The sequence below is a fragment of the Vigna radiata genome, chromosome 8 (genome assembly GCF_000741045.1).
Source record: "Vigna radiata var. radiata cultivar VC1973A chromosome 8, Vradiata_ver6, whole genome shotgun sequence".
Classification (NCBI taxonomy): domain Eukaryota; kingdom Viridiplantae; phylum Streptophyta; class Magnoliopsida; order Fabales; family Fabaceae; genus Vigna; species Vigna radiata.
The window spans coordinates 35,448,976-35,466,514 of record NC_028358.1 but is presented as its reverse complement, the minus strand read 5'-3'; the positions used below and the strand labels follow the sequence as shown (position 1 = coordinate 35,466,514).

Below are 17,539 nucleotides of genomic sequence, written 5' to 3'. Positions count from 1 at the left end.
TTCTTCCAAAGGAGGACAGTTTTTGCCACCGGTTCGGGGGATATACGTGCAGGTAGAAGGCCCTGAGGGTGTAACAGGACCCTTGTTGTCTAGGGACATAAGCTTCAGCTGTTCCTCCATGTTCAATACCCTACCACCTAGGTTTCTCTCAACATGAACCACACCAAGAATCAGAATCACTGCCAAAATAAACTTCAAAACCTTCATTTTTATGTTTAGAAACTGAGGAAACAGGGAAATTGATGAAGAATCTATATGGGGGGTCAAGGTATTTATAGTTGGAATCCACTCTCCATGCATGAAAATGGTGGTTATCCCTTTCCTTTACTTTATAGCCACGTAATTGATGTAACCTAATTGAACAGTTAAAAGGGTTTATGTCGAATATCATGATTAATCTTTTAACTACACAGACAACAAGTTCTGACTTAGTTAACTTGATGTAGATGAACCGTCTACGTTTTCAATGAGAACATGCAGAAGGTTTATAGTTGGTGGGGAGATTCCAAACAGGAAAATGCATATTGAGCGCACACGCAATGAAGGATGATGACTTTTTGGGCACAGCAGATCCTAAATTTGGCATATATCTTGAGGTGCAAGCACCTTGCATAGGAAAGTGGGGTAGGTATATACGCTCAACTTATGCCAAATAAATTACTTCATACAAAATTACCTCATCAATACTCAACTAGCTTTTCTTAGTGGATACACTACAATAACTATCACTCACTTTACTCATATATTAGAATCACTTTCATTTAGTCACCACCAATTTACCTAGTGGATACAGTCATTTATTACGATAACTCTTCTTTAAGTTATTTTAATTTCGGCACCACAATAGTAACCAAGACATTCTAAATTTGTTCTTTCATGAGTAATTAAATAAACTATTTGTACATCATAAATCTCAACATAATGAAGAAGGGTCCATGCATAATACCATTAGCAAATTTTCCCATGTCCAACATTATAAATATCGTATAAAATACAGAATATTAGAAAATGGCAATAGTGATAAATATAAATTATAACGAAAGATCATTTTGCTAGACTGAGATACACAAGTGTTTGACTTATTACAATAGAGTGTTCACGTATTGCAAGAGTTCAGTTCACCACCAATGTGCGCTTTGAGCTTAATAAATAAACCTTATAACCAGAGGCTTACATGCTTAAGAGAACTTCAGTGCTGACTAGTAGCAACACCAGTTGGAACAACAAGACGAGGATAAGTTTCAGTTTCAGTTTTTCTCGCAACATTCATAATCTCCTCAGGAATGGGGCAGTTTTTGCCAACAGTCAGAGGCCATGTTAGAAACACACTAGTATTTAGTGTTTGACAAAATATATGTTTAATACCACACTGAAAATTAACACATGCATGCATGAATTAAGAATGTAATAAAAGGAAAGTTTAGTTGGTGGGGACTCCCCCAACATGCAGACGGCTGAAAATACTGAAATGTGTTATTATATACAGTATTATACTGTATATTTATCCAAGTCACTAGGTTTTTCCATGAAAAAAAGAAAATAAAAAGTTGGTCAGATCCTGCATCTGGCACATAAAGTGTTCTAGCAAGTATTTGTCACAGGAAGTGGGGTGGGTGGTGTGAGTCTATCTCAAATACTGCTATCAGAGATGAATCCCGAGGTTACGTTAGCTACTGATAAAGTGCACGATCGATACTGCAGAGTTGTGGTCAATCTTAGTGTACATGTCAATCCAGCAATTCAAATATAGAGAGGATTATATTTGATTTGATTGCACTGTCAAAAGGGATTGGTTTGATCTTGATGCAAGCAATTGAGATGCAAAGTGATGCATAATTTCAGCTCCTGAAACAAGCACTGATAAGAAAAATTGATGATTATACTCACAGATATTGAAAATTAATGTTACATTACATCTATGTCAATATATCAACTTTGACATATCAGCTCGTATTTAAAAGTTAATCAATCATTTATCACCATTCCTAATTCAATTCAATATGTTTTAAGAAATTAAGAATAAAATAAAAAATAAAACTATACAAAAAATTAATTTAGGTTGAAATATGAAAAACACATCAAAGTTGAAGAGGTCTCACCTTAAATAAAATAATTATTTGATAAAAATTTACAAAAGAAATGAAAACAAAAGTTAATATCAATTGTTATCGTGAGTTCAATTCCCTCGCATGTTTTTAGTAATAAAAAGTAAGAATAATTAAAATACATTCTTTAGTCTTCTTTCTTGTGAATCATTTTTCAAAAATATACACTAGTGGAAAAATGTTGTTTAATGTCGGTTATTTTGGGCTTTTAACATCTCATTCACAACCGACGTCAAAACCGATGACGTCAATGGGACGTCGCACATCCTACACAACAAACGTCTGTACAGGCGTCAGTTAGTTCCATGTCAGACGTCACTACACGTCGGTGCAGGTGTAATCCGACGTCTAAAGGCAATATATAGACGTCGAATGATGCAATACCCGACGTCTAAGAGCACATAAAGACTTTGAACACGTCACTGACCACCGTCTAATGTCACTATTAGACGTCGATGTATACATTAACCGACGTCTAATATAGACGTTGTGTTTTAGTGCAGTTTTGTTCCTATCTTTGGACAGTCCAGTAGCACATTCTTTCTTTGCTAGTTTCCCCCGAAAAAAAGCTTGCCTCTTTTGAATTTCTCATGGCATTTCGACCCAAAACCGAACCTGGGACTTTGCTTAGTTTCATTTTCAACCACAAGAGGAAAAAATTACGGTGAAACGATAACTAGGCAACGACCCAAGGTTGTTTTTGGATCGAAATGCCACGAGAAATCCAAAAGACGCCGCTTTTTCTGGAAGGCAACTAGCAAAGGAAGAATGTGGTACTGCGTTAGCCCAAGAGAGAAACAAAACTGCACTAAAACACAACATAAGGAAAACAAATTTTAATCAATTAAACTAGAAGATAATCGATGAAAGACTGAACAGTGTTTAAACGGTAACCATAAAATAACACGCACCTGGGATGCAATGCCGCAAGAGAGAAAAAGGAGAGGAGGAAGACGATGCATGATGTTATCAGAAACAATAATGCAATGTCGCAAGAAAGAAAAAGGAGAGGAGTCGCAAGAGAGAAAAAGGAGAGGAGGAAGACGATGATATCAGAAACTGCAATACCGCAAAGAGTTTGCAGTTTATTTAACATGAAATGGGGCGTTGGTGTTGCTCCAGAGACCGAAACACCGACGTCTATAGTCACCTAGGCGTCGGTTATCTAACTAATTCGACGTCCAGGATAACATCAAACTGACTTTTCGAATACCCATTAGACGTCGGCCACCAGGGGAGCCGACGTCTAGGACGCTGAACCGATTGACGTTTCATTTCCTGTTAGTGACGTAGACGACAGTTTTGAAGGGGTGTCGATGTCTATAATAATATAGACGTCGGGTTTCTGCTGTAGGACGTCGAAGTGCCTCGGAGTTTGATGCACATAATTAATTACAAGCACATAGACGTCGCGCACCCAAAAATGCGACGTCTATTTTGCAGAAATTTTTGTCTTCCCGCCTTCCGGACAGGCCATAGACGTCGGTTTTTGACTTCCTGACGTCTAATCGTCTGGGAATCAGGTGACCAGCATTAATTACAGCCAAGTAGACGTCAGTCCCCCATCACAACCGACGTCAAATGCGCAGGAGAAGTCTATCTTCTCGCCTACCTCATTACATTGGACGTCGGCTTACGGCAGAGCTGACGTGTACTACATAATAGACGTCTCATTACCTTGAAGCCGACATCTAGGTTACCATCTTATTTACGATAATGTCACCGGTCATCATAAGACATCGGTGAAGCGCTAACAGACCTCTATGAGCTAACGTTAAACAACGTTTTTCCACTATATAATCTTAAAATTACTTTCAAATTTTGAAGCAACTAATATTTAAATACAAATATTAATTCTAAAATTATGTTAACTCTACAAATTTGAAATTAAAAAACATTAATTCTCTATTTAAAAATGAAAAAGAACATTAACTTTTTTTTATAAGCTAAAAATATTACGCACAGTTGAATTTGGAGCACCAAATAAGCTTGTCACCAAATAAAATACATGCATTTTACAGTTTAATATAATACTATGTTAATGATTTTTTATTTTAATTTTTAATCTAAAATTTTAGCATACATTATTATATTATTAATCATAATGAATTGTATAGAGTGAAAGTAATAGAAAAATGTGGATGTCAAATAATCATTTTTCTGTATATAACCAGGTACAACATATTCTAATCACACGTGAGTCTCAATAAAGAAGAAATTGGAAAGTTTTGCGTGCTTTAATTAAGAGTTATGATATTTTCATAACTAATTTATCTTATATAATTCATTTAAACTTTAAATATTTTTTTTTTAATTTTCTTATTTACTCACTTAAATATAATATTATATTATTAAAAAAAATATCAAATAATTATTCGTTAAAAAAATTAGGTGTCAAGAGATATTTTATTAAAAAAGATAGTAAATAAAATTACTAATATGATAAAATAAAGAAATAAAATTATCCTATTTCTTATTATAATATTTATTTAGTTTAAACAATTTTACTTTTGATTTATTTTTAATGTCTTCAATTTCTAATTTTCCATTCCATCACAATAAAAAAAAAAATACACCAATGACATGATGTGATTAAGTGTCATCTTAGGGAAAGAATGTTGTGAAATCTTTAAATCACCACGATGAGAACTTTCTTTTTACATGCATCTCCACAAGAGTAAAAATTACTCAAAATGTTCCACAAATTTCTAATACTCTAATAGTAAGGTCTCGAACCCTGTTTTAAAATTCTCAAAGACAAAAGTATTATGGTGTTATACAAACAGTGACAGAATTTTGTTGACAGTGTTTACACAGTAAGTTCAGTAGGGACAAAATGGATATTCAAATCTAATATTTATTTATATATCATACATTTCAAAGTATAATTAGCAAGATTCTATGTATAATACATTTGTCTTAAGTGTTCTAAAAAAGAAAATTAGAAACGACGTAAACAAGAAATGGAAAGATTGCAAGAAAACATAAATATGATCCTTGTGTTAGACATAAAGTGTTTGATATGTCTGTGATGAGGTTGATTTCAATGTTGATCTGTTGCAACAGGAAATGGAAGAAGAAGGCGAGGATGATATTAATTAGGTTTGATTTCCTTGACAGGGGGGCAGTTTGTGCCACCAGTTCCAGGGATATATGTGCAGGTTGACGGCCCTGAGGGAGGCACAGGACCCTTATCGTATACAAACACAACACCCCTTTCTTCCTTCATCTTCATTATCTTACCATCTACGCTTGCCACAACCTCAACCACTGCACCAACAACCACCACTGCAAACATAAACTTCATCAAAACCTTCATGCTTCTGTCTTTCTCTTTTAAGAAACTTGCAAGGGGAAACAAGACAACTTATGATCAAACATCTGAACCAGATACGCCTATTTATATTGCTTGCCTGTCGAGTTCTGTTCTGCCTATCAATTGCTACTCATCTTTTCATCTTATTATGTTGGAATTGGAAGTATCTCTAATGCCAATATAATAATGTTGATTTAGATTTAAAATTTATTCATTAATTTGTTATTAAAAATATTAGTTAAATTTTTTTTAATAAAATTTATTATTCCCTCGATATATAAGTCACTACAACCCTTAAGTCTAATTTTAAGAAAAATCGAGAAAAACTATTAAAAATATGAGTATGATGGACAATTAATAAAAAAATTATATTTTTTTAATATATTTTAGTTTGCATTTCTTTTAACCTTATCGATAAAAAGATGTATTTAGATAAATAATAGTTATCTTCAAATGAATATTAATAATTAAGAAAATAGGGATATAGATGCAGGTATGCGGACTATTAAAATATTGTTATAGTATTACTAAGTTTTCTATATATAAAATGTAAATATGTTTTGGAGTACTCCATTGACATATTAATATATTTTCTTAATAAGTAAATAACATAACAACATGTAAAAATATTAAAGGTAGCATGCGGGCACAAATTAGCTTAATTATACAAGATTTAGCCTATAACGGTATTAAGTAAAGTGACACATAATTAGTATATAATAATATTAAAAGTAGCATGTAATTAAAAAATGATTATAGTAGACATAAATAACTATTGTTATAGATAAATAGAGGTTAAACCTGTTAATAATAATATATAATAGTATTTATTCATAAACATTTTCATTTAAAAAGTATTATAGGCTAATGACATTAAAACATGGGAGGTAACAAAATTAAGTAGTAATAATAATATATAAAAAAAAAAAAAAAGGTCTTGCTAGGTTATAATATCAATATAATGAGATTAATATTGACACGAAAGTGGATACCCATATGGATATACTGTCAAACATCAAGCGTCACATTTTAATTTTAAAGTTATGCTAAATAAATATACACAATGAATATTTTGATAAATATTATTCATTTGAATATGGTGTTATAAGATATAAAGGAATGAGTGACATTGAACTAAAATATGTAAATATGATTATATTTTAAAAATTGAATTTATTAAGCTAAAGTAAATTTCAATTTAAATTCTTAAATAGTAATCTAATAGCTGTTTTTTAAGTGTAATATCAATTCGCTTGACTTGTTATCGGATTATTACTACAAGTAAAATCTTAAAAATCATTATTTGAAAGCTCTCAATATAACGAATTAAGAGTAAAGGTCTTAAACAAATTTAAGAACTTTATCATGTTAATTTTTTAAAGACTTCAGTTTTGTTTTAAGAATTAAATATGTTTTTGATCTTTTAAATTTAAATGAAAATGAAAATTAATTTATTTTTAAACTTTGATCCATTTTAAATTTTTTAAAATATGTGACTTTAGTTTTTTTAACCAAATTTTATTATATTTATTTAATATTTCAAATATATTTCATTATAAATTTGTATTTTTTATACTATTTGATAATTTTTTTTAATATTAATTGAGAAACATGTTGAAATAAATTTAACTAAATTTGATTAAAATAATTAAATCTTAACAATTCTAAAATAAGAAACTAAATTAGTCTAAAATTTTAAAAAATACTAATTTTAATTTTCATTAAAAATTAAAAATATCATAAATATATTTAACTCATGTTTTAATAAAGATGTTTTTATTAAAGTTAAATTATAACTATATCCAAAATTTTGGATACTTATACACATAAAATAATTAAGGCACAGATTTATAAGATATAAATTAAAGTAAGAAAATAGAATTAGTTGGGGGTGGAAAGATATAACACGTTACATAATTATATAAACAAAAACAAGAAAAGGGAATTAGATATATACGTCAATTAATTGCCATTGACTTGTAAGTATATCATAAGTCAATGTTTTGCCGTGAGCAGATATCCCATTGGCTCATGCATAGATTAGACAGAGAATTTCAAAATTTTGAAGGTTTTAAATATTAATCAGAATTTGTGTATTTTAATTTCATTGTTATTTTTGAAAATATGGATAAAAATTGTGTTTTTAATTAGATAAATAATTTAATCTTCATATTATAATTCTTTTCAAATAAATTAATTATATAGATTAACAAATGAATTTTAAGTTTAATTTAATTTTATGAAAAAAAATTGTAAAATAATATTTACATCTATTATAAATTGATTTGATAAATAAATTATAAATTTGTATAACAGTGATTCTAAAAAAGTGAACGTCAAAATCTACATGCATAATGGTTGGAAGCTGGAATATTGACTACATTCAGATGGGTGATGCAAACAAGTGGACTTGTGTTGTTATCGTGAAGCAAACAAAGTTCTCAAACACCAACCAATCCACCAGACACAACATAGTGCAAAATTAGCTATATTTCATCTTAAATATAACTAAGTATATCTATAAATTTTATATTAAGTAAAAATGAAAAAATGATATAAGAATGTCTACAAATTTATTATCTCTTTTAAATTTTGAGTTAGAGAACAATATCAATATTTCATGTGATTGAGTTTAAGTTTTTGAAAATACAATATTAGTCCAAGTTTTACAGTAGATAAAAATGAGAAAATAAAATAATATATAAACATAAAAGACTCATTGATTAATTGTTTTAAAATTTTCAATAAAAAGTAGTGTCAATTAATTATTTATGTAATTAAACAACAACAGTATAAAGGAGTAGTTGTGATTAATAACCTCATTCTTTGTATATCTAACAACAAAAACACCTAAGAAATATGAATATTCTGATTTATGTCTGCATGGAAGAATAAAACATATATGCTTCATTAAAAGAAGATGCAAATGGTTGGAAATAATAGATTGAAACATATAATAGATTTTGGGGATGATTAAACATTTTGTAAACCACATCTTTATTTGCGTATTTAATTAAAGGTACTGTCTTCGGGCAGGCGTTGTAGGGTGCTATCACCTTCCCTACACGTAACCGACTCCCGAATCCAGAATCTGGTTTTCGTGGACTGTGCCTTTCTTTATGGTTTTTCCGTAGTTTTCTAGAATAAACTATGATGACGATTCCAAACTCTTTTTCAAACTCGTATTTTCTTTTGGGATCGTCGTCCTGTCGCGATTTTGGTTGCAACATTAACCTCAACAAAAACACCTTATAAGAAATATGAATATTCTTATTTATGTATGCATGGAAGAATAAAACATATATACTTGATTAAAAGAAGATGCAAATGGTTGGAAATAATAGATTGAAAGCATATCTATAATAATGTTGGGAATGAATAAATTGTGAGGTTGATATGAAAAAGGAGTAAAAAGGCATTGATGAAAGTGAGTTCATAAGCAAGCAAGAGATAACCAGAAAAAGCATAGTGCGTAAAGCATAACGAGAATATTCCTAACCACAAACCCTCATTTGTTACATCCTTTTACAGTGCCATATATGCTTTGTGTTTGCTTCATCACACACCCATTTCTTCATGCTACTTTTTCAACACCCATTATGCACTGCTTTCTTTCGCTGCCTGTGGAAAACAATTCACAAAATTTTTATAATTAAATTAGACTTTATTTAAATTTACTCATTTGCTACGTATTAGTTTCTTTAACTTTAAATTCAGATTCTTTTAAATAGTCGAATATATTTTTGAAAATCTAATTTCTTTTGTATATTATGCGTAATTTTAATAGTACAACTAATCTTCTAAATTTTCAAAAACTAATCAATTAAGAAAGTTTAGTTCAACTTAATATATCATCTGACTATTAATAAAATCGAAAATGATATTTTAACACCAATTTTTGACACTATTTTAACATTGCACACGTGTCAAAATGTAGTTGGACGATTTCAAATTAAAAAAGCTAAGACAAGAGTATATTTGGAAGAAAAAAACTAAAGTTTCTTTTTTAATTTGAAATCGTCCAACCACATTTTGACACGTATGCAGTGTCAAAAAATTGGTGTTAAAATATCATTTTCCTAATAAAATTAAATAAAAAGCTAAGTCACTTTTACATAGACTAAAATTATACATCCGCACAACTATGGAGAGATTAAAAGTGGATGAGTTTCATTTTTTTTTTATGAAAATACTCTTAACAAATACTAGTTTTCAAAATCTAAAACAATATAAAAAAAGGAAAATGATATTTTAAGATCATTTTTTGACACCATTTTGACACTGTACACGTGTCAAAATGTGATTGGACGATTTCAAATTAAAAAAGTTAAGGCAGGGGTATATTTGGAAGAGAAAAACCAAAGTTTATTTTTTTAATTTGAAATCGTCCAACCACATTTTGACACGTTGCAGTGTCAAAATGGTGTCAAAAAAATGGTGTTAAAATATCATTTTCCATATAAAAAATAGTTTCTGTAGATATTTTCTTTATTATTATATGCTTAAATTTTAATAACTTTTACAAGTTCAACAACTTAAAAAATAAAATATAAGATGTACTATGTACAAGAAAAACAAGTTACAATATATATATATATATATATATATATATATATATATATATATATATATATATATATATATATATATATATATATATACAGAACATAACATACTTATGTAATAATAATCATAAGAATGAGAATAAAAGGGAAACGAATACATCCGAAAAATATAAAGATTGTATATATAGGTTTTCGACATTAATGTAGTGTTGGTGTAAATCTCAACGTTTCAGAAATAAATCAGAGTTAATATGGTTTAAAGTTTCTCAAGAATTTTATATTATTAAGGATGTATAAGTCAGAGTCATTGTGTTGTACAACTGTTTATATATTACAGCCTGACAGATGTCCTTTGTATTGTGTATACAACAGACACGCGGCTCTCATATTTCAATAATACAATAAAGTATCATTCAATATTTGTTTTTCTTTGTTCTCGTGCAAGAATTTCTGTTAAGATGTATGGAACTCTGTTCTTAGAGAAGGAAGAACAATGGGCTACATTGTGTAAAATCATTTCCATTTCTCTATTCTTCTCTCTTATTTCAAATACAAATCCATAAACAATAAAAAATAAAGAAATTTCTTCATACCAAGTTTCATCAAATATGACAAGTTTCTGAAAAAGAGACACTTTTATCAGTGTCGTCACATCCTTAAAGTAGATTCAAAGGATACAATCTTAGCAAATTCTAAAACAAATATTTCATAAATATTTCAGAACAAGAATACAACAAAATTTTGAGAAGCTATTAATAATAAATATCTTAACCACAGAATGATTTGTAGTTAAGTTAAATATAAGCAAAAGGAATAGGCATAAGCAATTTTGCACACACCAAACCTATATAAGGTGTTTTTGAGATATTAAATCCATTTTTGGGCCTCTGATCCTTTGTCTAAGTTTAAGCTTTCATATATAACAGCTAATCATTGTATTAAATTTCACAATGTTTATAAGATTAGAAATGTGGATCAGTAATTGTTTGCCTCTAAATTTCAAAAATATTACTAAAATAAAACCTATAAAGTATAATAGGATCCTTTAATAAATACTTAAGCACATACTAAAAGTTGGCATTCACCTTTTCAATAAGGTCTATTGCACCTTGATTACCCACAAATTCTAAGTAGTTCGAATCAAAACCAAAATATTAAATGAAACAAAATCATCATTAACTTAATTTGTTAGTGATGAGTTTCTCTATATATATATTATATATATATATATATATATATATATATATATATATATATATTATATATATATATATATATATATATATATATATATATATGACATTAAGTCTTTTCTCATACATGGTATTTGTTTGAACTTTTAACTTTAAATTTAGAAAATAATACTTTTGACACAAATATTTTTTATATTTATTTAACACTACTTTTATTTTTTTACTTTTTTTTTAAATTACAAAAATTTATTTTTTTTATGACTGTCTTATCTTTATATGTGAAATAAATATAAATATATGTCATTCAACCATTACTTAAAATTTACAAAATTTTAAGATATTAGATATATAAATTTTGAGTAATGATAAGGTAACATATGTTTATATTCATTTGATACACACTTCAAAGTAAAATGATAATAAAAGTAAACTTTTTTTATAATAAAAAAATAAAAAAGTATTATCAAATAAATATAAAAACTGTGTATATCAAGTATATTTTTTATAAATATTTCATGTTAATGTTTAATTTTATCTTTTTTTTTTATTAAATATGAAACTTTGACCGACATTATTTCTAATAGTTAGCAACACAAATGTAAGATTCAATTCAATTTGATAGTCACATTGACACAAAGAAGAGAAAATAGGACATTCTTACATCACTAATATGCGACTTGGTCATAACTAGACCTAGAGGCGTAGTTCTTTTTAAACAAACACGATAATACTAAATGTTAAATACATATCCAATTATTTTAAACATTAACTAAGTTCAAACAAAATTCACTAAACCATAATCGTTATACTAAAACGATATTATTATATTAAAAGTAAAAAATATATAAATATTTATTATACTAAACTAAGTTGTTATCTAATCTTGACATAATATCGCAAATTTTACCGACCATTTGCAAATGTGGATACAGTAGTCTTCGTTTTGAAAATGAGGCGATGGTTGGGAAGGTGGAGTTATTAGGACATAAGTATTGAAACCTAATAAAGATTCATGAATAATCTGAGGCAGGCAAAAAGATGAAGTGGATAAAAAGCTGGAATCAAATAACTCACACTCTTTACAAAATGTTTTTTAATCGAGAGATTACAACCTCACTCCAATCTAAAAAGACCCAACAATTTCCTCAAACACATTACATTTGTTAGTGACCACACTCATTGGTGGCACGCTTCTTTACCGTTTCCCTCTTAGGGACCACTTGACGGCCTGAATACAGTATAACCATTCACACCGCATGTCATATTTGAGTAATCTGGATAGTATGCATAATTACCGTTCTCTGTGTTTCTCATGCCCATATACAACAGATCGGAACCACCCACTTGCCATTGGTTCGGTATCAACCCATCTACCTGACCATTCACGCAATGCACACTATTCATCGCTGGAATATAATCCCTCACTGAATCATAATGCCCACCAGACAAGTTATACCCTCCTTGGAATCTATGGTCATGATGGTAACTTCGTGACCGCTCAAACCTGCAGGAAGTGGTTGAAGATCCCGGATCATCATTTGCACCCAAATCCCCTGGAAAAGTGGACTGTCGATTTAGCAACTGCTGTCCGTTATTCAGAGACTGGAATGCTGAACTTGATTTAGCCGACTTCCCAATAACATGTTCATCATCAAGCAGGTCATTTATGATATCAAGGTGTGGGAACTCATCCACAATTAACCCTTGGTTATGACGCCCAGATGCACAGGCTGGGAACTCAGTTGACATGTTGCCCATTGATCTACTGTGTGCTGGCCTGTACAAGTCATGATTTTGAGCATCATCGAGCCTGGAGGGTTGATCTAAGGGCATTCTGTTCGATTCCCTTTGAGAACTCTCAATCCACTGGGAACCATTCTGCAAAACATCCCGTGCAATCAAGCTAAAATGAACACCAGATTGACCAGAACTTTTGTCCAATCTGTCAGAGCTCTGGGATAAAAATACAGATGACACTAACGAAGATGGTTGAGAATAGCCAGGTGATGGATTTACTCCTGAACTTGAGGAGCTGGAATGGGTCAGACTAGCAGCAGTTGATGCCATAGGGTTCCCCATAATCACATTTCTGTAGGATTGAGGAGCACGCCTATGGGTAGCAGGTAAGGGATCAGGACCCAACCGGCCAGCTGCACTCACTGAGCGTGCAAGTAGGGGAGCAGTTTGTACCACCGAGGCAGAAGGGGCGGTTGGCCTGGGACCAGGAACTAAAGGAGCACTTGAAGGTCTCGACATCATTGGCACTTGTGCCTCAGATCTTTCAGTTAATCTTGCGCTTGAAATCTTTTGTATCTCGCTTTTAGACGCAGCTGGAACTGGTGATGCAGGAGTAAAAGGTGAAGATGGATCTTTATCAGTCTGTGGGGAACCACTTAAAGATGTTTTCCTGATATGAACAGGATATACAGTACGGCTAGTCTTGTGTTCTAACTTCATTTGAACAGAGGATGATAAGTTTCTAGGAGGACTAATGGGTGAGGATGGCACAGATGATATCTTCTCTTTTCGTAGACTGTCATTGTCAATAGATCTCTCTGCCTCAACAAGGTCTCTGATGCCCGGCTTCTTCACTGAATGAAACTCCTCTTCCTAACAATTAGAAAAGCAAAGCACCACGTCAAGCTCAACTAATTGAGGGTGAAAATAATTTATTCATATGTTAAAAAGATATTGAATGAAGATAAAAGCTTAACAAAATAGCGAAACGAAAACTTTAAAAGCAAACATGAAACAAAAATAACGTCAATGCCAACTCCAAATCTGATCTCCCACCAACTTGGATAGAAATAAGATTCAAATTCTTTCCAGTAAACAGAAAGCAGAAAATTCCAAAATCAAAAACAAGTCATACGAAAGAAAATAAAGCGAATGTAAACATCTTCGTTCCAGAAAAATTTTGGAGATAAGCATTCACGTAGGCTCTCAATGGTTTGATGGTGTATGAAAGTAAAGGAAAAGGGACACATGTGATTATGGATCAATTTTAATTGACACTCACGGAAGTACAGAAGAGTGGAAGAATTTAAAAATCATCCTTCCATAGCTGGTGATGGAAACAAGATGAAATGGATACACATCTTTTTTCCCATGATTAATCTGTAAACAGGATAGGAATATAGATACATCAACTTTTTGTTAAGTAGCAAATTCAAATTTATTTTCATCTATTTGCAGATAGAAAATTAATAAGGGAAAGCAAGGTGTTCGGTCATCTCTCCATTTTTATGGCTCTCTTTTGTTGTAGGAAGTGTAATTAATTTGAAATATTCTCAACAACAAAACTATAACGCTCCTCTTAAATGGTGAAAATAAAAAGTAAAAATTATGCACGAATCATAGATGATAAGACACAACACTAAAATTAGGGGAAAAAATAGACAAAAAGCATTCCATAATCAAAGAAAGTCAATTAGACAAGATTTAGAGAAGAATTTATGATAACTGGATAACTATTTCCAACAAAGTTGAAAATGACAACCTTTATGACAACATGCTGCTCAGCACACTTCAACTGATCCTGTAAGGAGAGGACAACAACCCCAGACTCAGATTTTCCATTCTTACCACTTCCAGACTCATTGTTACAATCCCCGGCATCTAACGCAGAACGAGATGGCTGATTATCTATTCCATTCGTCCAACTACTCACATCAGACAATGTTTTGCCTCGGTTCTTACCTCTACAAATAAAAAGTGTCATATCATATCACAAACACATGAGAATTGATTATCATTCACACAAAATTAAATATAAGCACCTGCTAGGCGACTTTTGGACTTTATAATTTGAGAAAGAGTTTCCTTTGTGGGGGTCATTCATGACTACTGACGGCAAAGAATCAGTAGAACATGTTGAAGAACTGTCATCTATCACTGAACTGCTCCTTTTCTCGGATATTCCATTTTGTATCGTTGAAGCACCACCTATGCCATTGTTTCTATCCTCGGATGGAGGATGAACTTCTGATGCATCAGTATCCCAATTAACAGGACCACCATCTCTGTCTTCTGAATCAGGCTGAAGCGTTTCAGCAACTCCATCTACAGAGTCAGACACATCAGAAACATCTTCCACAGCATCAGCCGTTTCAGACACAGCTACAGCTTCCTCTATGTTAGAATCATTTTTGTCATCAGCAGCATTGTCTTGGTTCTTCTCAGGTACAGAGACAGTAGAGCTCTCCTCCCTCCCTTTGTCCTTTCCTTTTCGGTTGCTCCGTTTTTGTCTGGCCTGTAGTGAAAAGACAGGAATATCTGTCAACAACTGTTAGAAAAATATCAACCCAGAACTCTCATTACCTCATGCAAATTACATCATTTAATCCCAAAAATAGCAAGCAGATGTCAACAGAAAAACCTGGAGAGCATTACAGGTTACAAATTACTAGCAAAATTACATCCAACTAAGGAAAATTCAGGTCAAAGGGTCGATACTGATTAACAATATTAGGTGCTGAATGGGTTAACCAAAGACTGACTAACTAACCAGTAAGTTTATTAGTTATTCATAAACTTGATATTTTAACCAGCAAGCAGAGGAGACAGTCCTCACGTCACAAATCGGTGTTGTAGGCTTGTATTAGAGTCAACCCAGATTCTAAGATGGCATTGAACATATCTTAAATCCATTAAAAGGGCCATCCACCATATTATCAGCATATCAAGCCCGATAGTGTTTGGATGTGAAGGAGCGTATTTTTAAAATCTCAAGTCCAGCACTAACTAGAAGTAATGCCAAAATATAATGTATAAGTGAAAGGCAACGTTTATTGTATAAGTCAGTTTTACAGGATAGTTGGTTAGGCCTAGATCTATATTCTAAGATGATTTCCTAACTACTCTCCTTTTGTTCTGCTTGTATTTCTTGTACATTATTGCTTTGCTTTTATTAGTGGAATTGCATCATATATCAGCCCAAAGAAATTTATACAAGGCTGGGTTTGTAAAGAAGTAAGAGAGGTCTTCAACAGGCACCTCACACATAAAGATGGGAAAATTATGTATATGTGCATATATGAACATACTATGCCTTATTTCCCTTAAATTTAAGTGAATTGAACGATGCTATTTATTAGAAAGAAAGAATCCAAATTAGTGAAACCCTATTACTTGAGTTCGGGGGTTCAGCATAGGCAGGAGTTGATGCTTCATCAGTACCAGGATAAAAGAAGTATATCGGTGGCATTGACCAACTCTACCTGCTTTCAATGTGTTCATTATTATATCATAAGTTTTCATTTACAGTGCATTTTCTGTAGTTGAATTATCTTCCATAGTGAAATTCATAGGAGTTCACTTCTAAACCACAACATTACAGATAATCAGATAAGAACCTAATTTGCTAACAAGGGAGCTAGAAAATGCATTGCATCAGTGAAATCAACATTCAGATAACCAGAAATTCCTTGAAACTGCATTTTCAATGGGTTCCAGACCTGTTTTTTCTTCGACTTTTTTTCCCTCTCACTCCCACGTTTTGCTTTTTGATCACTTTCAGCTTGCCATGCAGCCTCTTCTTCACGGATGAGTTCTTCTTGTCTTTTGAGTGCAACAGCTTCCTGGTATGCAACCTCAATTTTGTTACTGCAACCATGAAACTAAATAGTCAGGATATCTAAATTGATGCATGTCTAATTATGCCTCTCCCTAACTTCTAGATAGGTTACATATCCGGGCCCTACAATTAGGAACTTCTCAATATTTCCATATTTTCAACAATTTCCTATTCCCCGTTGGCAATACTGAAAAGTAGAGGAACTCCAACCTCATTGATACAAGGGGATCACAACTTCTGAATAAGCTAATATTTCAAAACAGGCAGTTAAACTTGAAGCAACTCACAATTAAGTCTGTATTATGCAGAATAATCAGCTGCATCCTATTTTGCCTACAATTGTAGAACATTGGCCAAAACGTGGAAGTAGATAAGCACTCATTTGATGCAATGCAACACTTCAACACTGAGCTAACGTCTAAGAAATGAAAATTGCTGACTACTTTTTTTGGTAGAATATAGTTATCTATCAAAACATAACGGAACAAAAAGGCTATCTTCTATTCTCATTGGTTCCACCAAAAACCCTATAACCAGGTTGTACTACCCTTGTACCTGCTGTTTTATTTTGTTCCATTTTTAAAACACACAAGACATACTAATTAACTCAATCTCCTATTGTGTATCATTCTTGCTTGTTCACCGAACATACCCATTCATAGATTAGATCCCAATGACCAATTGTGTCCGATTCTAATGCATTTACCAAACACACAATTGTAGGAAAAAGTTAGCCAAAATACATTGAACATCATGCTAATGTTCTTGCTTTGATTTGAAAGAAA

At 31.5% G+C, this 17,539-nt stretch overlaps 1 protein-coding gene across 8 annotated transcripts in view; it reads right to left on the bottom strand.

Annotated features, from left to right (window-relative positions):
- Nucleotides 1-12,218: 12,218 nt before the first annotated feature.
- LOC106772026 (MATH domain-containing protein At5g43560) overlaps nucleotides 12,219-17,539 on the bottom strand; it is a 17,003-nt gene continuing 11,682 nt past the window's right edge. For 5 of the 8 annotated variants that reach the window (XM_014658147.2, XM_022785318.1, XM_022785317.1 and 2 more), the window contains 4 exons: nucleotides 16,636-16,783; nucleotides 14,959-15,431; nucleotides 14,679-14,880; nucleotides 12,219-13,789 (listed from right to left, as the gene is read on the bottom strand). In XM_014658147.2, the coding sequence (XP_014513633.1) occupies nucleotides 12,389-13,789; nucleotides 14,679-14,880; nucleotides 14,959-15,431; nucleotides 16,636-16,783 (2,224 nt within the window). In that variant the 3' untranslated portion in view covers nucleotides 12,219-12,388. Of the gene's footprint in view, nucleotides 13,790-14,198; nucleotides 14,297-14,678; nucleotides 14,881-14,958; nucleotides 15,455-16,635; nucleotides 16,784-17,539 lie in introns of those variants that run through there. The other 3 variants (XM_022785320.1, XM_022785321.1, XM_022785322.1) reach the window with 3 other exon arrangements.